Here is a 25000-nt window from a genome sequence, read left to right as displayed (position 1 = left end):
TTCCTTTTTTCCTTCCTTCCTTCCCTTCTATCCATCAATCATTCCATCCATCCCCACCTTTCCTTCTTCCCTTCCATTCATCCACCACTTTCCTTCCTTCCTTCCTTCCTTCCTTGCTGACTCAAGGTTGACTCAGCCTTCCATCCTTCCAAGGTGGGTAAAATGAGGAGACCCAATTGTTGGGGGGCAAGAGGCTGACTCTGTAAACTGCTTAGGGAGGGCTGCAAAGCACTACGAAGTGGTATATAAGTCTAAGAGCTATTGCTATTCCTCCCTTCCTTTCTTTTTTCCCTTCCTTCTTCTCCCTCCCTTCTCTCCCTCCTTCCTTTTTTCCTTCCTTCCTTCCTTTCCTAATATCCATCAATCATTCCATCCATCCCCACATTTCCTTCTTTCCTTCCATCTATCCCTTTCTTTCTTCCTTCCTTCCATCTATCCCTTCCTTCCTTCCTTACCTCCCTTCCTCCTTCCTTCCTTCCTTCCTTCCTGACTCAAGGTTGACTCAGCCTTCCATCCTTCCAAGGTGGGTCAAATGAGGAGACCCAATTGTTGGGGGGCGAGAGGCTGACTCTGTCAACCGCTCAGAGAGGGCTGCAAAGCACAATGAAGCGGTATATAATTCTAAGGGCTATTGCTATTCCACTCTTCCTTCTTCTCCCTCCCTCCTTCCTTCCTGTTTTCCTTCCTTCCTTCCCTTCTATCCATCAATCATTCCATCCATCCCCTTCCTTCCTTCCTTCCCTCCTTCCTTCCTTCCTTTCCTTCTATCCATCAATCATTCCATCCATCCCCACCCTTCCTTCTCTCCTTTCATCCATCTATCCCTTCCTTCCTTCCATTCATCCATTCCTTCCTTCCTTCCCTCCCTTCCTGACTCAAGGTTGACTCAGCCTTCCATCCTTCCAAGGTGGGTCAAATGAGGAGACCCAATTGTTGGGGGACAAGAGGCTCAGAGAGGGCTGCAAAGCACAACAAAGGGGTATATAAGTCTAAGGGCTCTTGCTGTTGCTTACCTGGGCATTTCGGTCCCCTGCAGCATTTTCCTCTGGCTCCTTGGGTGCCCGAGCCATGTCGGTGGCCCTCTGGTGATTGAAAGCTTTCCCCGCCAACTTTGCAGCTTGAGGAGGAGGAAGAAAAGAGCCGGGCATCATTCAGAGCAGTGGGACCCCCTCTCCCCCTCCATTCAACCTTTGGGGCACCGGGGACCGGTTCTGTTTTTCCATGAAGTGGAAAGGATGTGGTTTTTCTCGTGGGGCTTGGCTTGTTTGTGCGGTTCGGTTGCTGGCACGCAGGGGCCCAATGCTGACCCCCCAGCCCTGGGGACCCCAGATTGAGAAAACCAGGAGATCCAGCAATTGCCCCCTTCCTGGAAGATTATAACCTCCTCCAAAAAAAGCTTTGGATGTAACCCTGCTGGGTCTGGTGCCTTCATAGAAATATAGAAGATTGTCGGCAGAAGAAGACCTCCTGGTCCATCTAGTCTGCCCTTTTACTATTTCCGGTATTTTATCTTAGGATGGATCTATGTTTATCCCAGGCATGTTTACATTCAGTTGCTGTGGATTCTTCCTTCCTTCCTTCCTTCCTTCCTTCCTTCCTTCCTCATTCATAGAAAAATAGAAGATTGTCGGCAGAAGAAGACCTCCTGGTCCATCTAGTCTGCCCTTATACTATTTCCTGTATTTGATCTTAGGATGGATCTATGTTTATCCCAGGCATGTTTACATTCAGTTACTGTGGATTCTTTCTTCCTTCCTTCCTTCCTTCCTTCCTTCCTTCCTTCCTTCCTTCCTTCCTTCCTTCCTTCCTCATTCATAGAAAAATAGAAGACTGGCGGCAGAAAAAGACCTCCTGGTCCATCTAGTCTGCCCTTATACTATTTCCTGTATTTGATCTTAGGATGGATCTACGTTTATCCCAGGCATGTTTACATTCAGTGACTGTGGATTGACCAACCGCGTCTGCTGGAAGTTTGTTCCAAGCCTCTACTACGCTTTCAGACAAATAATATTTTCTCACCTTCAATTTCTTCTGCGCGCAGCTGGCGGATAGCAGCCCGGATGAGTTTGCGTTCCTCGTACTCGCTGGTTGCCCGCAGCTGAGAAGGGAAGTAAAGGTTCAAGCAGACCGAACCCCCTCCTCCACCCCGCTTTGTGGCCCATGCGCTGACAGGAGGCCACCCGCAGAGCCTCCGTCCATCTGCTGGAGTGGAAATCCAAGCAATTTTCATGGTGACGAATAGCAATAGTCCTTAGGCTTATATACCGCTTCACGGTGCTTTCCAGCCCTCTCTAAGCGGTTTACAGAGTCAGGCTCTGGCCCTCAAATATTCTGGGTCCTTATTTTACCAACCTCGGAAGGACGGACAGAATCGATCTGCAGCTTGTCAGGATCGAACTGGTGACAGTCGAGTTAGCCTGCAATGAGTTAGCCTGCAATGCTGCATTCTAATCACTGTGCCACCATGGCTGGCCCTTCCCTCCTTCCTTCCTTCCTTCGTTCCATCCATCCATCCCCTCCCTTCCTTCCATCCTTCCCCTTCCTTCCTTCCTTCCATCCCATTCCTTCCTTCCTTCTTTCCTTTCTTTCCTTCTTTCCTTCCTTCCATCCCTTTCCTTTCTTCCATCCCCTTCCTTCCTTCCATCCCCTTCCTTCCTTCCATCCCCTTCCTTCCTTCCTTTCTTCCTTCCTTCCTTCCATCCCATTCCTTCCTTCTTTCCTTTCTTTCCTTCTTCCTTTCTTTCCTTCTTTCCTTCCTTCCATCCCTTTCCTTTCTTCCATCCCCTTCCTTCCTTCCATCCCCTTCCTTCCTTCCATCCCCTTCTTTCCTTCCTTTCTTCCTTCCTTCCTTCCATCCCATTCCTTCCTTCTTTCCTTCTTCCTTTCTTTCCTTCTTTCCTTCCTTCCATCCCTTTCCTTTCTTCCATCCCCTTCCTTCCTTCCATCCCCTTCCTTCCTTCCATCCCCTTCCTTCCTTCCTTCCTTCCTTCCATCCCATTCCTTCCTTCTTTCCTTTCTTTCCTTCTTCCTTTCTTTCCTTCTTTCCTTCCTTCCATCCCTTTCCTTTCTTCCATCCCCTTCCTTCCTTCCATCCCCTTCCTTCCTTCCATCCCCTTCTTTCCTTCCTTTCTTCCTTCCTTCCTTCCTTCCATCTGCTTCCTTCCTTCCACCTTCCTTCCTTCCTTCCTTCCACCCTCCTTCCTTCCTTCCCTCCAAATCCCGTCTCCTTCCTCCCTTGCTGATTCTCATCTTCCTTCCTTCCTTCCCTTCCTTCCTTCCATCCTTCCCCTTCCTTCCTTCCATCCCCTTCCTTCCTTTCTTTCTTCCTTCCCTCCAAATCCCCTTCCTTCCTTTCTTTCTTTCTTTCTTTCTTTCTTCCTTCCAACCATCCATCCCCTTCCTTCCTTCCATCCCCTTCCTTCCTTTCTTTCTTCCTTTCTTTCTTCCTTCCAACCATCCATCCCCTTTCTTCCTTCCTTCCATCCATCCCCTTCCTTCCTTCCATCCTTCCTTCCATCTGCTTCCTTCCTTCCTTCCTTCCACCTTCCTTCCTTCCTTCCACCCTCCTTCCTTCCTTCCCTCCCTCCCTCCCACACACTTAATACTAGCACTTAAGACTTATATACCACTTTACAGCCCTCTCTAAGTAGTTTAGAGTCAGCCGAAGCAGCCAGCAGTCCTGGACTCCGACCCACTTAAAGATTTATATGTCGCTTCTTAACGCTTGACCCAGCGGAGTTTCTGGCTTTTTCGACTGGCGGGAGGACAGCGGACGGCCCCGCACGAAGGGCTCCATTGCAATGCCCCCCACCCCACCCTCCTGAACTCCCACTGGAGCATGGCAGTGCCTATCCGGGGTCCTGGACTGCCAAGAACCCCGTTCCGCAGGGACCTACCAAGCCGGTCAACTCTTCCACATCCCGGATGGTCTCCAGCTTTCGCGAAAGGGCGTCCAGAGATTTTTGCTGCCGCTGTTCCTCCTCTAGCTGCCAGGACCTGAAGGGACAAAAGGCCAGAGAGGGGCATTGCTTGGGTAGGTGCCCCAAATTCTTTGCCTTGCCTGACATGATAGAAACATAGAAACATAGAAGTCTGACGGCAGAAAAAGACCTCCTGGTCCATCTAGTCTGCCCTTATACTATTTCCTGTATTTGATCTTAGGATGGATCTATGTTTATCCCAGGCATGTTTAAATTCAGTGACTGTGGATTGACCAACCAGGTCTCCTGGAAGTTTGTTCCAAGGATCTACTACTCTTTCAGTAAAACAATATTTTCTCATGTTGCTTTTGAACTTTCCCCCAACTAACTTCAGATTGTGTCCCCTTGTTCTTGTGTTCACTTTCCTATTAAAAACTCTTCCCTCCTGGACCTTATTTAACCCTTTAATATATTTAAATGTTTCGATCATGTCCCCCCTTTCCCTTCTGTCCTCCAGACTAGACAGATGGAGTCCATGAAGTCTTTCCTGATAAGGTTTATGCTTAAGACCTTCCACCATTCTTGTAGCCCGTCTTTGGACCCGTTCAATTTTGTCAACATCTTTTTGTAGGTGAGGCCTCCAGAACTGGACACAGTATTATTCCAAATGGGGTCTCACCAGCGCTCTATATAGCTGGATCATAATCTCCCTCTTCCTGCTTGTTATATATATGATCGGGTGCCAGCGGAAGGCGGGGAGAAGCAGGTGGGGGTTGCAACTTACCGTATTTTTCAGAGTATAACGCGCACCTTAGTTTTTGGAGAGGAAAATAGGGGGGGGGGGGATCTGCCTACCAGATATTCATCTGATTATCGTCCTTAGTGAGCACATTATTTTATCCCCTGGTTAGGGCTTTTTTAAAAAAACCCTTATTCGGAAAGAGTAACAATGAAAGAGCTTGCAAGTGGGTAAGAGCTGGGAACATTGTTAGCACCTGGTTAGGGCTGGAAAGAAACTTATTTGCAGCAAATTATAGTAATGAAAAAAACCCTGCAAAGACTTGGAGCTTGGAAAGCATTCTTTGCAGAGAGTAACAATGAAAGAGCTTGCAATTGGGTAAGAGCTGGGAAAATTGTTAGCATTTGTTTAGGGCTGGAAAGAAACTTATTCGCATCAAGTTAGAGCAATGAAAAAACTCCTGCAAAGACTCAGGGCTTGGAAAACATTCTTCGCAGGGAGTAACAATGAAAGAACCTGCAAGGTGCGTCTTATACTCTGAAAAATATGGTATCTAATTAATTAATTGGATTCACCCATTGTATTGTATTGTTTCTAATTATATGTTGTACGCTGCCCCGACTTTTCGGAGAGGAGAGGCATAGAAATCCAATGAATGAATGAATGAATGAATCAATCAATCAATCAATCAATGAATCAATCAATCAATCAATCATTATTGTATTTATATTAGATTTTAACTGTTTTTATTGCTGTTGTATTTATTCCGATTGTTATCTGCTCAGAGTCCATTTGGAGTGAGTGGCGCCTTCTGCCGCACGAATCCCAGCGACCGATCAGGTCCCACAGAGTGGGCCTTCTCCGGGTCCCGTCAACTAAACAATGTCGGTTGGCGGGCCCCAGGGGAAGAGCCTTCTCCGTGGTGGCCCCGACTCTCTGGAACCAGCTCCCCCCAGAGATTAGAACTGCCCCTACCCTCCTTGCCTTTCGCAAACTCCTTAAAACCCACCTTTGTCGTCAGGCATGGGGGAACTGAGATATCTCCCCTGGGCCTATACAATTTATGTATGGTGTGTTTGTAGGTATGTCTGCTTAATAATGGGGTTTTTTAATATTTTAAATTGTAAATTATTAGATTTGTTATAAACTGTTTTTATTGTGTTGTGAGCCGCCCCGAGTCTACGGAAAGGGGCGGCATACAAATCTAATAAATAAATCCAATCAATCGATCAATCAATCAATCAAACAAATATTTATTGATTTATTGATTGATTGATTGATTGATTGATTGGATTTCTATGCCGCTCACTCCAAACGGACTCTGAGCGGTTAACAATCGGAATAAATACAACAACAATACAAAACAGTTAAAATCTAATCATAAAAATCAATAATAACAATAATATAAAAAACATACCTACTTAGAATCGGCCTCGTTCCAGGCCTGCCGGAAAAGCCGGGTCTTAACCATAAATAAATAAATGTAACCAAGAAATAAACGAAGATGGACCGGGAGGGTTTACGACGCTAGGAAAGCCGGGCGCGCAGAGGGAAGCGGTTCCCCGACTCACCTCAGCCGGTTCTCCTTGTTCTCCTGCCGCTCCGTCCGGAAGCGCTTGGACGCCAGGGCCTCCTCGTCGCGCTCCAGCTCCTGCCGGCGCAGCTCCCGGATGGCCGAACGGATCTGCCTGCGCTCGGCCAAGTCCAGCGTGGCTTCCAACTGGGAGGAAGAGGAGGAGGACGGAGAGAGTAAGAGGAGGGTCGTCCGGGGACGGGGTCAAGGGCATTGCGGAGGCCGCCCCGCCCAGGACAGGAATTCCCTGTGCCTCGCTTCGGCCACCCCCGGGCCCAGGCACACACAATGGGCCCAGTGTGAAGGCTGCACAATGTGCCACTGTCCCTCCGGCCGACAGCCTTGGGCTCTCCCCAGGCTTCGTGGCTCACGCACGCAACGGTCGGTCTTCCGTCCCCCGTCGTGTCCACACACCCCCTCTGGCTTGGCCTTGGCCCAAAACGTTCCGCCACTTCAGCCAGGAGACGGCTACCTCCATAACATCCCTGCAAGGAGATTGCCTGACTGTCCACCTGGGATTTCAAAAACTCTCAGGCCTGCTTCGGACAACGGATTAAATTATACTCGGTGGAGGCGGTAAGATGTGTGCGTGTGTGTGGTTGTGAACAGCGCGCAGGGAACCCTCGACCTAGAATAGAATAGAATAGAATAATAAGCAGGGGTCCTCAAACATAGCAACTTTAAGACTTGTGGACTTCAACTCCTAAAATCCTCCAGCCAGGAGTAGAAGTCCACAAGTCTTATAGTTGCCAAGTTTGAAGACCTCTGATAATAAGGAATAGAGTGGAGAGGAGTGCAATGGAATAGAGTAGAGTAGAGTAGAATACAGTAAAATAGAATAGAATAGAATAGAAAAGAATACAATAGAATAGAACAGAACAGCATGCAGCACTGCAGGCTCCTTCAGCTGACTGCTAGCTGTAGTTCAGCAGTTCAAATCTCACCACCAGCTCAAGGTTGACTCAGCCTTCTGTCCTTCCGGGGTGGGATTGTTGGGGGCAAGAGGCTGATTCTGTAAACTGCTTAGAGAGGGTTGGAAATCGCTGTGAAGCAGTATATGAGTCTAAGTGCTATTGCTCTTTCTTCCTTCCTTCCTTCCTTCCTTCCTTCCTTCCATCCATCCATCCATCCATCCATCTATCTATCCATCCATCCTTCCTTCCTTCCAAGGTGGGTCAAATGAGGACCCAGGTTGTTGGGGTTTGCAAGAGGCTGACTCTGTAAATCGCTTAGAGAGGGTTGGAAATTACTGTGAAGTGGTATATAAGTCTAAATGCTATTGCTACTCCTTCCTTCCTTCCTTCCTTCCTTCCTTCCTCCCTCCCTCCCTCCCTCCCTCCCTTACAAGGGGGGGTCAAATGAGGACCCAGATTCTTGGGGGCAAAAGGCTGACTCAGTAAACCGCACAGAGAGGGCTATAAAAGCACTGCGAAGCGGTATTTATTTTTATTTATTTATTTATTAGATTTGTATGCCGCCCCTTTCCGTAGACTCGGGGCGGCTCACAACACAATAAAACAGTTCATGGCAAATCTAATAATTTACTATTTAAAATATTTTTAAAAAACCATTATTTAAGCAAACATACATACAAGCATACCATACATAAATTGAATTGAATAGGCCCGGGGGAGATATCTCAGTTCCCCCCCCCATGCCTGACGACAAAGGTGGGTTTTAAGGAGTTTACGAAAGGCAAGGAGGGTAGGGGCAGTTCTAATCTCTAGAGGGAGCTGGTTCCAGAGAGTTGGGGCCACCACAGAGAAGGCTCTTCCCCTGGGGCCCGCCAACCTACCTACCTACCTACCTTCCTTCCTTCCTTCCTATTGACTCATCCTTCCAAGGTGGGTCAAATGAGGACCCAGATTGTTGGGGTTTGCAAGAGGCTGATTCTGTAAACCGCTTAGAGAGGGTTGGAAATCACTGTGAAGCGGTATATAAGTCTAAGTGCTATTGCTACTCCTCCCTCCCTCCCTCCCTTACAAGGTGGGTCAAATGTGAACCCAGATTGTTGGGGGCAAGAGGCTGACTCTATAAACCGCTCAGAGAGAACTGTAAAAGCACTGCGAAGCGGTAGATAAATCTAAATACTGTTGCTAAAGAAGAAGGGGTCAATTTATTCTCCAGGGCCATCAGAGGGGGCCGGACAATGGGTGGAGGCTGATGGAGGAGAGAAGCAGCCGCCTGGAATTGAAACAGCAACTTCCTAAAAAGTTGGAGAAAATTAATCGGCGAGGTGGGGGCTCGTTGAGGAGGGGGTGCCGAAAGAAGGGAAGGAGAAAATGCCATCGAGGGAAGGTGGAAAAGAAAGAGGGAAAGCCAATTGAAAAGGTCGGGAGGAAGAAACGGAGCAAAACAACCTAAAAGGACCGAGAGGGTTTGTCCTTATATGGACTAATTCCCTCGTAGCCGCAGCCTGGGAGGAACTGACTCAATTTCCAGAGACGGGAAAGAAAGTTCCCTGTCAGCTGTGAAAAATATCCACAGATTCCTCACAATCTGAAGGGGGGGGCATTCCTCAACAAGACCACCAAGACGCAAAGGCAGGTTTCCTCCCCCCTTCCTGCATTCCCTCTGCACTAAAACAACTCATTCCCACAACGTGGTGGGTCTTGGCCAGTGGGGGCTCTAGGTAATGAGGATGGATGGTTGATAGGTAGATAGAAGATAAATGGAAGATACATACCCTGTTTCCCCGATAGTAAGACACCCCCGATTGTAAGACGTATCGGGGGTTTCAGGGGGGTCGGCTAATATAAGCCGTACCCCGAAAGTAAGACATATGTCTTACTTTCAGGGAAACACGGGGGTATTGCTGCCTCCCTCTCATCTAGCTGCGCGCCGCTAATCTTCGTGCCGTTAATCTGCAAGTAACCCAAATTGATGCCGTCGATTTCCTAATAACCAGCTTGGAAATCTCCATTGTAATCCATGGAAGTGGCAGCAGAAGCCGCAGCTGGAGCCATCCCGCAGGTCAGAAACATGTTCAAAATAAAAGGGAGGGAGGGAGGTCGCCAGTGGGGAGTTTTCCAATATAAGACATACCCCGAAAGTAAGACATAGTGGGGCTTTTGGGGATAAAAAGAAAGTAAGACACTGTCTTACTTTCGGAGAAACACGGTAGATGGAAAGGTAGATATAGTTAGGTAGGTAGGTAGGTAGGTAGAAATATAGCTAGAAAGATGGATGGATGGATGGATGGAGAGATGGATAGATATATTGAAAGATTGAAAGATAGATCGAAAGATAGATAGGTAGGTAGGTAGGTAGATCAAAAGATAGATCGAAAGACAGACAGACAGACAGGTAGGTTGAAAGTTAGATCGAAAGATAGATAGAAAGACAGACAGACAGACAGATACAGTTAGAGAGAGAGAGAGAGAGAAGATAGATGATGGATGGGTGAATGGATAGAATGATTATTAGATGAATGGATAGATGGATAGGATGATTAGGTAGGTAGGTATGTAGGTAGATCAAAAGATAGATAGAAAGACAGACAGACAGACAGGTAGGTTGAAAGTTAGATCGAAAGATAGATAGATAGATAGAAAGACATTCAGCCAGACATATAGAGTTAGATAGATAGAGAGAGAGAGAGAGAGAGAGAGAGAGAGAAGATAGATGATGGATGGGTGAATGGATAGAATGATTATTAGATGAATGGATAGATAGATAGATAGGATGATTAGGTAGGTAGGTAGGTGGGTGGGTGGGTGGGTGGATGGATAGAGATAGATAGATAGATAGATAGATAGATAGATAGATAGATAGATAGATAGATAGATAGATAGATAGATGGATGCAGAGCTAGGAAAGATCTCCTGCCTGCCAAAGCCTTCCTGGTGGGTGATGCCTCACCTGGCAGAGGTGAGTGCCAAAGGGGTTTCAGGTCTGAACAAGGCTCTCCCCCTTCCAGGCAGGGCAGGGCCTGGGTGCTCCTCCCCACAGCCCAAACAGCCAGGAATCCCTACCAGGGAGCACAAAGGGCCCTTGTGTATCACAGGCAGCTCTGCCTTCCCTCCAGCGGCTGCTGAGAGAGAGTGAGAGTGAGAGAGAGAGAGAGAGTGAGAAAGTGTGAGAGGGAGTGGGAGGCAGAGAGAGAGAGTGTGAGAGTGTGTGAGAGGGAGAGAGAAAGAGAGGGAGAAAGAGAGAGAGGGGGAGAGAGGGAGGGAGGGGAAGAGAGAGAGAGAGAGAGAGAGAGCAAGAGAACAGAAGACAAACTTGTTCTGGTTTGAAATGACTTTTATATTGGGGGGGGGGCGCAAATTGTGGCTCCCTCCGTCCAACTACACCTTCATAATTCAGGGAGTCGTTGACCAAAACTGAGTCCGAGTAACACTGGGGGAGGGGGTGTTTGTATAAAAATGTTTTTATTTTGAATATTCATTCATTCACTTGTTGTATTTATATGCTGCTCATTCCGAGCTGCTAACATGGGATAAATACAACAGTAGTAAAATACAATCAATAGCCCGATGCTATGTAGCGCTCTTGCTGCTCCTGAGGAAGCAGCCTGACTGGGGTTCACAAATTGCTCTCCGCTGAAAGGAGTCTCCGCCAGTGGTAGTTTTCTACCGGTTCGCACCGGTTCGGCCGAACACATTGTAGCAACAGTGGGAGGTTCCGTCCCCTTGCCCGGACACAGGAAGTTCTGCGTATGTGCAGAAGCACCAGGTGTGAGCAAAGCAAGCAGTTACACACACACAAACACACACACACACACACACACACACACTCCCAAATCCGACCTGGTAGCGTACTGCTGGTTTCCACCCTCGGAACGTAGGCGCCACACCCTGAATTCTTTCATCTCTCCTGCTGTTTTCACATGGGATGACTCCAAGCCCTGTCAAGAGTCCTGGTAGGGAGGGGATTCGGCTTCAACCGTAACCCTCCCCTTCTTCCTTCCGCAGCGACTGTCCTCCTCCTCTTTCTCCTCCCCCTCCCCAAATTCCGAGCTTTTATTTCTTTCCTAATGGGTTTGAACTCATTCTTTCCTTTTAAATTGATTCCGATGGGAAAAATTGCTTCTACTTACAAACTTTTCTACTTCGGAGAGGGGCGGCATACAAATCTAATAAATAATAATGATAATGATAATAATAATAATAATAATAATAATAATTATTATTATTATTATTATTATTATTATTATTATTATTATTGGATTTGTATGCCGCCCCTCTCCGTAGACTCAGGGTGGCTAACAACAATGATAAAAACAACATAGAAACATAGAAGATTGACGGCAGAAAAAGACCTCCTGGTCCATCTAGTCTGCCCTGATACTATTTCCTGTATTTTATCTTAGGATGGATATGTGTTTATCCCAGGCATGTTTCAATTCAGTTACTGTGGATTTACCAACCACGTCTGCTGGAAGTTTGTTCCAAGGATCTACTACTCTTTCAGTGAAATAATATTTCCTCACGTTGCTTTTGATCTTTCCCCCAACTAACTTCAGATTGTGTCCCCTTGTTCTTGTGTTCACTTTCCTATTAAAAACATTTCCCTCCTGAACCTTATTTAACCCTTTAACATATTACATGTAACAATCCAATACTAAAACAACTAAAAAACCCTTATTATAAAACCAAACATACACGCAAACATACCATGCATAAATTGTAAGGCCTAGGGGGAAGGAATATCTCAGTTCCCCCATGCCTGATGGCAGAGGTGTGTTTTAAGGAGTTTACAAAAGGCGAGGAGGGTGGGGGCCATCCTAATCTCTGTGGGGAGCTGGTTCCAGACGGCCGGGGCCGCCACAGAGAAGTCTCTTCCCCGGGGTCCCGCCAAACGACATTATTATTATTAATAATAATTAAGAACCTAGTCACAGAACGAATTAAGTTCTTAAGTAGAGGTACCACTATATATATATATATATACAGAGCTGAAGGGATTGGATACTGTAGCCTAGAGGATAATTCTCTGCCTTACAAGGCAAAGGTTGCAGGTTCAAGTCCCAGTGGGTATGGCTAGCTGATGAGGCCAAAATAAGGCCGAAATAGATCTATCCTAGTCTCCCTTAATTTTCAAATTCAGCTTAAACATATGACATATATATATATATATATATATATATATATATATATATATATATATATATATATGTAAACAGGGAAAACTGTCAGTCCGATACGTCACAGTGGCGGAGTTCCTGTCTCACCAAGGCAGCCTCCTTCACACCCACACAATCTTCTCCTCCTTCATTCCATAACTTATTAAGGCCACAGTTGAAAACTCTGGGAATTGGAAACCGCACAACCAGAGGCAATCCAGGTTGAAGAAGTATGTTGTAAGCCACAGGTTTTTAAGCTGCCACGGCGAAGTTTACACAACCCTTAACCCTAAAGCCAACCTAAAATCCTACGTAGCACTTTGCCCGAACTGGTATCATGAAAGCTAAGACGCCAGACAACCCCTTGGGTGGATGTTTTATTTCCCTGGCTGGTGGAGTGAGTAAAAGACCTTGGAATACTAATATCAAATGACCTAAGTGCTAAAGCCCACTGCAACAATATCGCCAAAAAGGCTTCCAGAGTTGTTAACCTGATCCTACGTAGCTTCTGCTCTGGCAATCTCTCACTACTGACTAGAGCCTACAAAACCTATGCCAGACCCATTCTCGAATACAGCTCATCTGTCTGGAACCCACACCACATCTCGGACATCAACACTCTCGAAAACGTCCAAAGGTATTTCACCAGAAGAGCCCTTCGCTCCTCCACTCGAAACAGAATACCTTACGAAAATAGACTAACTATCCTGGATCTTGAAAGCTTAGAACTGCGGCGCCTAAAACACGATTTAAGTACTGCCCACAAGATCATATGCTGCAACGCCCTTCCGGTCAACGACTACTTCAGCTTCAACAGCAACAACACAAGAGCACGCAACAGATTCAAACTTAATATTAACCGCTCCAAACTTGACTGTAAAAAATATGACTTTAACAATCGAGTTGTCGAAGCGTGGAACTCATTACCGGACTCAATAGTGTCAACCCCTAACCCCCAACATATCTCCCTTAGACTATCCACGATTGACCTCTCCAGGTTCCTAAGAGGCCAGTAAGGGGCGTACATAAGTGCATTGATGTGCCTATCCTTATCTCATATATCATATATTTTCTCTCTTTCCCTTCTACTTCTCTTCTTTCTTACTTTCTATCGTCATATATATTACTTAATGTCTATTCTCTTTCATATGTATTGTATATTGGACAAAGAATAAATAAAAAAAATTAAAAAAAAATAGGTGAGATCTTCCCACTGAGGAGTAGAATCAGAGTAGCAGATCTACTGCGGAAGCGACCGACCGAAAGCCACAAAACGAAACAAGACTCTGCTGTGTCTTTTCGCCAGGCAACAAGTGTGATTACGTAAAGAAGCATTTCAAAACCCAGTGAATAAGAGGAAAGTTGCAAAGGGCCGTGTCTCCAACGGCGGAAACCCAAGATTGCCTACCCTGGGAGCACGCGTCAACTCGCACGAACTCAAAAGAGGCTCAGGCTTAACCCCGACAAGACTGAGTGGCTCTGGGCCTTCCCTCCGAAGGACTACCCCAGGGATGGCGAACCTATGGCACAGGTGCCACAGATGGCACGCAGAGCCATATCTGCCATTGCCCTAGCTCAGCTGCAATGGGCATATGTGTGCCGGCCAGCTGATTTTTGGTTCACACAGAGGCTCTGGGAGGGCGTTTTTGGCTTCCAGAGAGCCTCCAAGAGGATGGGGAGAGCATTTTTACCCTCCCCCAGCTCCAGGAAGCCTTTGCAGGGCAAGGCAAAATACGAGCCTACTGGGCCCACCAGAAATTGAGAAAGTGGCCGTTTTCGGTCTCCAGTGTGCCTCCGGATTGTGGGGGAAGCTGTTTTCAGCCTCCCGGGCATTGAATTATGGGTGTGGGAACTCGCGCATGCGTGATAGCGCACACGCATGCTCTTTTGGTACCCGAGGAAAAAAAGGTTCACCATCACCGGACCACATCATCTGTCCGTCCGTGATTTTGGGGGGGGGAATCTTTAACCCCCTCAGAAAGAGTCCGCAAACTGGGGGTCCTCCTGGATCCTCAGCTGAGCTCAACCAATGTCTCTCAGCTGTGGCGAGGAGGACCTTTGCACAGGTTCGCCTAGTCGAGTGTACCTATCTGGACCAGGAGGTTCTGCTCACGGTCACTCGTGCCATTATCACCCGGCGGCTTGATTATTGCAACGCGCTCTACGTGGGGCCCCCCTTTAAAAGGGTTCGGAGACTGCAGATCATCCAGAATGCAACTGGGCAAGTGTGGTTGCAGTAGCTTCCAATTATTATTATTATTATTATTATTATTATTATTATTATTATTATTATTATTATTATTATTATTTATTGGATTTGTATGCCGCCCCTCTCCGCAGACTTGGGGCGGCTAACAACAATGACAAAAAACAACATGTAACAATCCAATTTAATAAAACAACTGAAAACCCTTATTATAAAAACCAAACATACAACACATACATACCAAACATAAATATAAAAAAACCTGGGGGAGGTGTCTCAGTTCCCCCATGCCTGGCGACAAAGGTGGGTCTTGAGTAATTTGCAAAAGGTAAGGAGGGTGGGGGCCGTTCTAATCTCTGGGGGGAGTTGATTCCAGAGGGCTGGGGCCGCCACAGAGAAGGCTCTTCCCCTGGGGCCCGCCAAACGACATTGTTTGGTCGACGGGACCCGGAGAAGGCCAACTCTGCGGGACCTTATCGGCCGCTGGGATTCGTGCAGTAGAAGGCGGTTCCGGAGGTATTCTGGCCCAATGCCATGTAGGGCTTTAAAGGTCATTACCAACACTTTGAATTGTGACCGGAAACCGATTGGCAGCCAGTGCGGAGTGTTGGCAAAACTTGGGCGAATCTAGGAAGCCCCACGATGGCTCTCGCGGCCGCATTCTGCACGATCTGAAGTTTCCGGTCACAATTCAAAGTGCTGGTTATCACCTATAAAACCCTACATGGCTTAGGGCCAGACTATTTACGGGACCGTCCTCTGCCACGTAGCTCTCAGTGCAGGCAGGAAGCGAACTCTCACGAGAGGGCGGCGTGCGTGTGAGGTTCTGGCAATTCTTTCGCTTCTGCACACGCGCAGCAGCAAAAAAATTGCCGAAATCTTGTGCACGTCCCCGTAGGCACACGCCGGAGTCCCAAACCTGCGCGCACAACTCCAGTTTTACTACAGGTGCTGTGTCGTCATCCGCACCGGTAGGAACCTACTACCGCCCCCGGGAGTTTCTAAAACCAGGACAATTCGCCACCAGAAGCTGCTTGGAGTAAAACAGGGTTGGTTGTAAATCTGGATAAGTTATTTGTGGCTTAGCACGTTTTAGGAATCCAGCTGGTTGGGTTAACCTTAAGAGCCGACCCATCTTAAGAAGCCCAAAAGCAGGTAATTCGGTAATCCGAGTTAAGTAAGGCTTGAGGTGACAGCCGCTTCATCAGCTACGCTACGGCTTCCTCGCCTTTAGATTGGCGTGAACTTCATAAAACAGGAGCCCTGTAATTTGTAAAGCTTTGCAACGGGCAAATTTACTTAATGAAGCCGCTCCTGTAATCTCGCCCCATGTTCTCATCTCAAGAGGATGATGGGTTCATGAGTCCCCTTAGGTTTCTAATGTTTACAGATTAACAGAGTTGGAAGGGGCCTTGTGGGTCATCTAGTCCAAAGCAGGAGATCCTACACCAGTTTCCATCCTATCTCAAGACTTAAAATGGACACCTAACATTATTATTATTATTTATTATTATTATTTATTGGATTTGTATGCCGCCCCTCTCCGTAGACTCGGGGCGGCTAACAACAGTGGTAAAAACAACATGCGACAATCCAATACTAAAACAGCTAAAACCCTTAGTATAAAACCAATCATACACACATACATAAATTGTAGAAGCCTACGGGGAAAGAATATCTCAGTTCCCCCATGCCTGACAGCAGAGGTGGGTTTTAAGGAGCTTACGAAAGGCAAGGAGGGTGGGGGCTATTCTAATCTCTGGGGGGAGTTGGTTCCAGAGGGTCGGGGCCACCACAGAGAAGGCTCTTCTCCTGGGTCCCGCCAAATGACATTGTTTAATTGATGGGACCTGGAGAAGGCCCACTCTGTGGGACCTAACTGGTCGCTGGGATTCGTGCGGAGATAATCTGGTCCGGTGCCATGAAGGGCTTTATAGGTCATAACCAACACTTTGAATTGTGACCAGAAACTGATCGGCAAACCAATGCAGACTGCGGAGTGTTGGTGTGACATGGGCATATCTTGGGAAAGCCCATGATTGCTCTCGCAGCTGCATTCTGCACGATCTGAAGTTTCCGAACACTTTTCAAAGGTAGCCCCATGTAGAGAGCATTGCAGTAGTGGAGCCTCAAGGTGCTGAGGGTGTGAGTGACTGTGAGCAGAGACTCCGATACATGAAAAACGTCATCAAAAAAGCACAACAAAGAATGTTCTTTCTGCGCTGACTCAGGAAGCTCAAACTGCCCCAGGAGCTGCTGATCCAGTTCTACAGAGGAATCATTGACTCTGTCATCTGTACCTCTATCACTATCTGGTTTGGTGCTGCAACCCAACAAGACCGACACGGACTTCAGAGGAGAATCAGAACTGCAGAAAACACAATGGCTGCCAACCTGCCTTCCATTCAGGACCGAGTCAAAAAGAGGGCGGGGAAAATATTGACTGACCCCTCGCATCCTGGACACAAACCGTTTCTACTCCTACCCTCAAAACAACGCTTTAGAGCCCTGCACACCAAAACAACTAGACACAGGAAAAGTTTTCCCTTGAACGCCATCACTCGGCTAAACAAATAATTCCTCAATACTGTCAAACTATTTATTAAGCCTGCACTACCATTACTATTAGTCATCTCATCATTCCCATCACCCATTTCCTCCCACTTATGATTGGATGATTGTAAATTGTTGCTTGTATCCTTAAGATTTTTATTAACATTGTTTCCTCATTGCTTATTTGACCCCTATGACAATCATTAATTGTCATACGTCATGATTCTTGACAAATGTAGCTTTTCTTTTATGGACACTGAGAGCATCTGCACCAAAGACAAATTCGTTGCGTGTCCATCACACTTGGTCAATAAATAATTCTATTCTATTCTATATTCTATTCTACTCTATATTCTATTCTATTATTATTCTATTCTATTCTTATTCTATTCTATATTGTATTCTTATTCTATTCTACTATTCTATTCTTATTCGATTCTTATTCTAATTGTATTAGACTAGAGTAGAATTGAATAGATTATAATAGAATAGAGAAGAGCAGAATAGATTAATAATAGAATAGAGTAATAATACGATAGAATCGAATAAGAATAGAATCGAATATAGAATCGAATAAGAATAGAATTCTATTCTTATTTAACTCTATTTTCTATTCTATTCTTATTCTAATTCTATTCTATATTTGATTCTATTCTTATTCTATTCTATTATTAATCTGTTCTATTCTACTCTATATTATTTTATTATTATTCTATTCTATTATTTTATTTTATTCTATTATTCTATTCTATTATTATTCTATTCTATTCTATTTTATTATTCTATTATTCTAATTATTCTATTCTATTATTATTCTATTCTATTATTATTCTATTCTATTATTAATCTGTTCTATTCTACCCTATATTATTTTATTATTATTCTATTCTATTCTATTATTATTTTATTTTATTCTATTATTCTATTCTATTATTATTCTATTCTATTCTATTATTATTCTATTCTATTCTATTATTATTCTATTCTATTATTATTATTCTATTCTATTCTATTATTATTCTATTCTATTATTAATCTGTTCTATTCTACTCTATATTATTTTATTATTATTCTATTCTATTATTATTTTATTTTATTCTATTGTTCTATTCTATTCTATTCTATTCTTAAGTTCTGTGGCTCTGGAAATTGTCCCTCTCTATTTTCCTTTGTCATTCAAAAGTCTCACTTTGGGAACGACTGTAAACCTAGGCACAGCAGGCTGTTCAAACAAATCACACACACATACACTGGCTAAAAAAGCAATGTGTGAACAACCACCTCCGCCCCCTTCTATCCACACCCCACAAAACTGGCAGCACGTGACAATTTCAAAGTCAGGAAAAACGATCCCTTTTTTTTTTTTTTTTGCCAGTTAAAAAAAAAAAATCCACGCAAGGGATGGGAGGGACGGATACCAACGGAAAGGAAGCGAGCGAAATGACCACAACACGTCTCAAAGGCCTCCAAACAGGGGGAAAAAAACAGACAAAGCCACAAACCGTCAGTTCTCCAAACCAGGGGGAGAGACAAACATCGGGGGGGGGGGGACACGGGGGGGGGAACTCACCAGTTTCCGCAATGTGCCTTCGTCCATGCTCAGGAGCGCCTCTTCGGACATGCTGGTGGATTCCACCCTTGGGGGTGGGGGGTTAAATTCCTTCTGTCCAAATAATTCGGCCAGGCACCGGACAGGAAGGGAGGTCCCTCCAAAAAATTAGTCCAGGGGTCGAACGGATGGAGCCCTGCGAAGTGAACAAAGCCCAGTGGTCAGCAGAGCAAAACCAACAAAGGAGTGGGTCTTCTCCGGGTCCCGTCAACTAAAGAATGTCGCTTGGCGGGACCCAGGGGAAGAGCCTTCTCTGTGGCGGCCCCGGCCCTCTGGAACCAACTCCCCCCAGAGATTAGAATTGCCCCCACCCTCCTTGCCTTTCGTAAGCTACTTAAAACCCACCTCTGCCGCCAGGCATGGGGGAATTGAGATACTCTTTCCCCCTAGGCCTTTACAATTCTATGCATGGTATGTCTGTATGTATGTTTGCTTTTTATATTAATGTATTTTTAATCATTTCTAATATCAGATTACTATTGTGCACTGTTTTATTGTCGCTGTAAGCCGCCCCGAGTCTCCGGAGAGGGGCGGCATACAAATCCAATAAATAAATAAATAAACAACACCCCATCAATCATCAATCAACCGTTGAGCGTTGACATCCCACTCCAGCGGACAGTATGATTGCAGTGAACGTATTTATTTGTTTTTATTTGTTTGTTTTGTCAAGTATCAGGACTTGTCAACTTCTTAGGAAAGACTTCATGAACCTCAATCTGGATAGTCTGGAGCAGAGGTCTTCAAAGTTAGCAACTTTAAGACTTGTGGAGTTCAACTCCCAGAATTCTCCTGGCTGGAGAATTCTGGGAGTTGAACTCCACAAGTCTTAAAGTTGCTAAGTTTGGGGACCTCTGGTCTGGAGGACAGAAAGGAAAGGGGGGACACGATCGAAACATTTAAATGTGTGAAAGGGTTAAATAAGGTTCAGGAGGGAAGTGTTTTTAATAGGAAAGTGAACACAAGAACAAGGGGACACAATCTGAGGTCAGTTGGGGGAAAGATCAGAAGCCACGTGAGAAAATATTATTTCACTGAAAGAGTTGTAGATGCTTGGAACAAACTTCCAGCAGACGTGGTTGGTCAATCCACAGGAACTGAATTTAAACATGCCTGGGATAAACAGATAAAATATAGGAAATAGTATAAGGGAAGACTAGAGGGACCAGGAGGTCTTTTTCTGCCGTCAATCTTCTATGTTTCTAAGTACGTATGGGTGGTATAGAAAGATATAACAATGTTTATTGACATGGTGCTAGTAAGAGAGAAACATTAAGGACAGGGGACGGAAGGCACGCTGGTGCACTTATGCACGCCCCTTACTGACCTCTTAGGAATCGGGAGAGGTCAACAGTGGATAATCTAAGAGTAAAGCTTTGGGGGTTAGGTGACGATACTACAAAGTCTGGTAGTAAGTTCCAGGCATCAACTACTTGGTTATTAAAGTCGTATTTCCCGCAGTCGAGTTTGGAACGGTTTACTTTGAGTTTGCATCTGTTGTGTGCTCGTGTGTTGTTGTGGTTGAATCTGTCTGTCTGTTTATCTGTCTGTCTATTCTATCTATGTATCTATCTATGTATCTATCTATGTATGTATCTCCGTACGTATCTCTGTATCTATCTATGTATGTATCTATGTATGTATCTATGTATGTATGTATGTATGTATGTATGTATGTATGTATCTATCTATCTATCTATGTATCTATCTAATCTATCTATGTATCTATCTATGTATCTATCTATGTATCTATCTATGTATCTATCTATCTATGTATCTATCTATCTATGTATCTATGTATGTATCTATGTATGTATGTATGTATGTATGTATGTATCTATCTATCTATCTATCTATCTATCTATCTATCTATCTATCTATCTATCTATCTATCTATCTGTCTAATCTATCTATCATTTCCTATTCCCGGGGTACTCAGAGCAGCTTACAACAATAGAAATAATAAAACAAATATAAACAAATTAATAACAACAGTTAACAGTAATATAAAAACCGTATAAAATCTCATTCATGTAGTTGCACCATATTATACATTATTGAAGCCGGAATCAAACGAAGTGTCAATTACTCACGGCCCCCAGGCCTGCCGAAACAGACAGGTTCCAAGACTTTCCAGAAAGCCAGTAGGGTAGGAGCAGTACGAAGGGGGGGGGAGGTTGCAATTGATTCCAGGGGGACCGTGGCCGCCACAGAGAAGGCCCTGCCCTGCTCCCTGCCCGATTCAGTCTATTTTTCAGAGGGCTGGAAACCCAGCTCAGTTTCCTTAGGACATCCTAGCGAGGGAGTTGTTTGTCACCCAAGCCTCGTGAATGAATTGCCAACCGATTGCCCAATTCCAGAGCTTCAACCGGCAATCTTGGCACCCACGGAAGTCTTTGGCATTCCTCTCTCCTGCCAACGTACCCAGGTGAGGAATGAATCAAGGTTGTGGAGGATGAAGGGGTAGGGGGAAACAAGATGCCCACAGCTTCTGCGGACTCAGCTCAGTCCGGTTTTTGGCTTACTTTGCAAGAACAGTGGAACATGGGCTATGTGGGACAGGGAGGGGATACAAGGCAGCGATGCGAGGGAGAGAGGGAAGGGGGGCCTGAGTCTCAGGATCATCGCCACCAGCCAAAACTTGGATATCATGCTACAGAGAAAAAAAAATATGTTTCATCCTGATCCAGAGAGCTGTATGCAACCGAATCTCATTTTATTAATGCATGCTGATTTTAAGGGTACATTTAAGGCAACAATAAAGTCATTATTCTATTCCAATTATTATGAGACCTTCTCTAATTTTTTCCCCCTATGCCATGCCACCCTATTCCATTTGCTCTTCTTTTTCCAACGTCTCACATGGTGTAGGGGCTGCTGTTTGGGCAGAGGAGGGCGTTGGACTAGATCAGTGTTTCCCAACCTTGGCAACTTGAAGATATCTGGACTTCAATTCCCAGAATTCCCCAGCCAGCATGGCTGGGGAATTCTGGGAGTTGAAGTCCAAATATCTTCAAGTTGCCAAGGTTGGGAAACACTGGACTAGATGACCTCCAAGGTCCTTCTATTCTATCCCCTATTCTATTCTATTCTATTCGTTATTCTCTTCTAATTCTCTTCTTCATCTCTTCTCTCTTCTTTTTCATTCCATTATTCCATTCTATTCTATTTTTCAATATCTAGGTTTAGGTTTATTGGATTTATATGCCGCCCCTCTCCGCAAACTCAGGGCGGCTCACAACAATAATAATTATTTAAAAAATTCTATTCCATTCTATTCCTATTCTCTTCATTCCTCCTATCCCATCCTATCCTAATTCCTATTCTTTTTCGTTCTATCCTATCGGATCCTGATGACCCTTTCCCCCACCCGCGTGGGACTCATTCCCAGCCTGGATCCATAGGGCATCTCAGGTTATCCTGGCCATGCAAACCCTGCGAGAGACACACGTTCACACGACCCTCAACGAAAATCCGTGCAAAAAAGCCAAATCTCCGCCGCTCCTCCCAAAAAAAAAAAAAAGGCAGCCCGCAAGCCCTGCGAGAGACACGCGTTCCCACGACCCTCTCAATTAAAACCCGTGCAAAAAAGCCAAATCTGCGCCGATCCTGCAAAAACGATAGCCCGCAAGCCCTGCAAAGAGACACGCGTTTACACGACCGTCTCAATTGAAACCCGTGCAAGCCCTGCGAGAGACACGCATTCACACCACCCTCTCAATTAAAACCCGTGCAAAAAAGCCAAATCTGCCCCGATCCTGCAAAACCCATAGCCCGCAAGCCCTGCAGAGACACGCGTTCACACGACCGTCTCAATTGAAACCCGTGCAAGCCCTGCGAGAGACACGCATTCACACGACCCTCTCAATTGAAACCCGTGCAAAAGCCAAATCTCCGCCGATCCTGCAAAAAAAAAAAAAAAGGCAGCCCGCTGGATCCTCCAGACTTCCAGCCCGATCCACCGCTGCCACGCCGCCGGCTCCTCCTCCTCCTCCCGGGCACAAAGACCCCTCCCCGACCGGGCGCCCCTCTTCCACTACCGCCCCCTTTAATCCGGATCAAGGATGCGCTCCCGAATCCCCAACCCGGATCGGCTCCACGTACCTCCTCCGGCCGCGCAGAGCCATCCAAAAGGCGCAGCAGCGCGGGCGCACCGAGCGATCCCAAGGTGGCTCTGAAATCAGCGCAGCCAGACAGCCAAGCCTTTCTCTCCCCCTCCCCGAGTTCCGCCCCGCCCTCTCCCTCTCGAATGAGCCAATGGGAGAGCGAGGCTCCGCCCCAACCGTCCCAGCCGTGTCCCTCGCTCCCTCCGCCATTGGTCGTTTCTAAAACCGTCGGGCCCGCCTCCACGAGGCTGGGCGCGCTGGGCAGGTCGGGAGTTGTCGTTTTTTGGCAGGCTCTGACCTTGGCGGGTGGGGATTTTGGCAGCGGAGGGTGGGAGGAGAATTAAACAACCGTAGCTTGTGTAGGGAGTTTTTTCCAACGGGGAATTGAAAATAAAGGGTCTTTTCAATAAGATTTACAGATCTGAAATGGTCTGGGCTCTCCTGCTTGGAATGAGGGGAGGGTTGGACTAGAAGACCTCCGAGGTCCCTTCCAATTCTATTATTCTTTGGTCCAAATATATTTATTTTACTTATTTATTTATTCGATTTTTATGCCGCCCTTCTCCTTAGACTCAGGGCGGCTTACAACATATTAGCATTTAGCAATAGCACTTTTTAACAGAGCCAGCATATTGCCCCCACAACCCGGGTCCTTCCTTCCTTCCTTCCTTCCTTCCTTCCTCCCTTCCTCCCTTCCTATCTATCTCTATCCATCCACCCATTCATCCATCTATCTATCATCCAATCAATCCATCTAATAATCATCCTATCCATTTATCCATCCATCTAATAATCTATCTATCTATCTATCTATCTATCTATCTATCTATCTATCATCTATTTATCTATCATCTCTATCATCTATCTATCTATCTCTATCTATCTATCATCTATCTGTCTATCTATCTATCTATCTATCTATCATCTATTTTTCTATCATCTATCTATCTATCTCATCTATCTATCTATCTATCTATCTATCTATCTATCTATCTATCTATGAAGAGGCAACAGCCATCGCGATCTCTGGAACGTTTAAAATTTACTTAAAACTACTAAAATTAGCTTTCGTTAGTCCTCTACTAATTTTGTCAGAGTATTAAAATCCCCACTGAAGACTACCGGACTCTGTTGTTTCTTCCCCCAATCCCCCAATCTTCAACCTTACATTATCTACGATCGATCAACCTCTCCCCTTTTCTAAGAGGTCTGTAAGGGGCGTGCATAAGTCCTACTGTCTTTTTATCCTTTCTATCACTACTTTCTACCTATGTTATGTTAATACATACTACAGGTATAATACTGTACTTGTTTGACAAATAAATAAAAATAAAAGACGTAGTTGATCTTATATAATGCTGCTCAATATGGAAGATCAACTTTGTCTTCAATGGGGATTTTGACACTCTGACGAAGTTAGTAGAGGACTAACGAAAGGTAAGTTGTGAGCCGCTCCAACTCCTCAGAGAGGGGCGGCATACAAATCTAATAAATTATTATTGTTCTTGTTGTTATTATTATAAGTAATTTGAGCAATTTTACACAATCTGGAGATTGTGATGGCTTTCCCGTGTAAGTATTTTCACGGGTATACTTATTTATTTATTCATTTGTCCAATACACAAATACATAGGAAGAAAAATAGAAATGTGATAATATAAAAGAGGGTGAAAGTGAACTTAGAGGAGAGGATATATGAAAGGAAGAGAATATATATGATAGGTGAAGGAGAGGAAAGACAATTGGACATGGGATGAAAGGCACACCAGTGCAATTATGTACGCCCCTTACTGGCCTCTTAAGAGAGGTCAATCATGGAGAGTCCAAGGGAGAAATGTTGGGGGTTAGGGGCTGACACAATTGAGTCCGGTAATGAGTTCCACGCTTCGATAACTTGATTGTTGAAATCATATTTTTTACAGTCAAGTTTGGAGTGGTTCGTATTAAGTTTGAATCTGTTGCGTGCTCTTGTGTTGTTGCGGTTGAAGCTGAAGTAGTCATTGACCGGTAGGACGTTGCAGCATATGATCTTGTGGGCAATACTCAAATCGTGTTTTAGGCGCCATAGTTCTAGGCTTTCTAGGCCCAGGATTGTTAAGTCTATTTTCGTAGGGTATTCTGTTTCGAGTGGAGGAGTGAAGGGCTCTTCTGGTGAAACATCTTTGGACATTTTCAAGGGTGTTGATGTCTGAGATGTGGCATGGGTTCCAGACAGATGAGCTGTAGT

At 45.3% G+C, this 25000-nt stretch overlaps 1 protein-coding gene across 1 annotated transcript in view; it reads right to left on the bottom strand.

Annotated features, from left to right (window-relative positions):
• The window catches only part of SMTN (smoothelin), a 49964-nt gene extending 27103 nt beyond the window's left edge, over window positions 1-22861 (bottom strand). The window contains exons 1-6 of the mRNA XM_070762010.1: window positions 22772-22861; window positions 18629-18803; window positions 6231-6379; window positions 3897-3996; window positions 2020-2098; window positions 1014-1117 (exon numbers count right to left, since the gene is read on the bottom strand). Coding sequence (XP_070618111.1) covers window positions 1014-1117; window positions 2020-2098; window positions 3897-3996; window positions 6231-6379; window positions 18629-18679 — 483 coding nt within the window. The 5' untranslated portion in view covers window positions 18680-18803; window positions 22772-22861. The remainder of the gene's footprint in view (window positions 1-1013; window positions 1118-2019; window positions 2099-3896; window positions 3997-6230; window positions 6380-18628; window positions 18804-22771) is intronic.
• Window positions 22862-25000: the final 2139 nt, after the last annotated feature.

Source organism: Erythrolamprus reginae, chromosome 10 (assembly GCF_031021105.1).
Source record: "Erythrolamprus reginae isolate rEryReg1 chromosome 10, rEryReg1.hap1, whole genome shotgun sequence".
NCBI lineage: Eukaryota > Metazoa > Chordata > Lepidosauria > Squamata > Dipsadidae > Erythrolamprus > Erythrolamprus reginae.
Note: the sequence above shows the minus strand (reverse complement) of the source record. Positions and strands in the feature narration are given on the sequence as shown.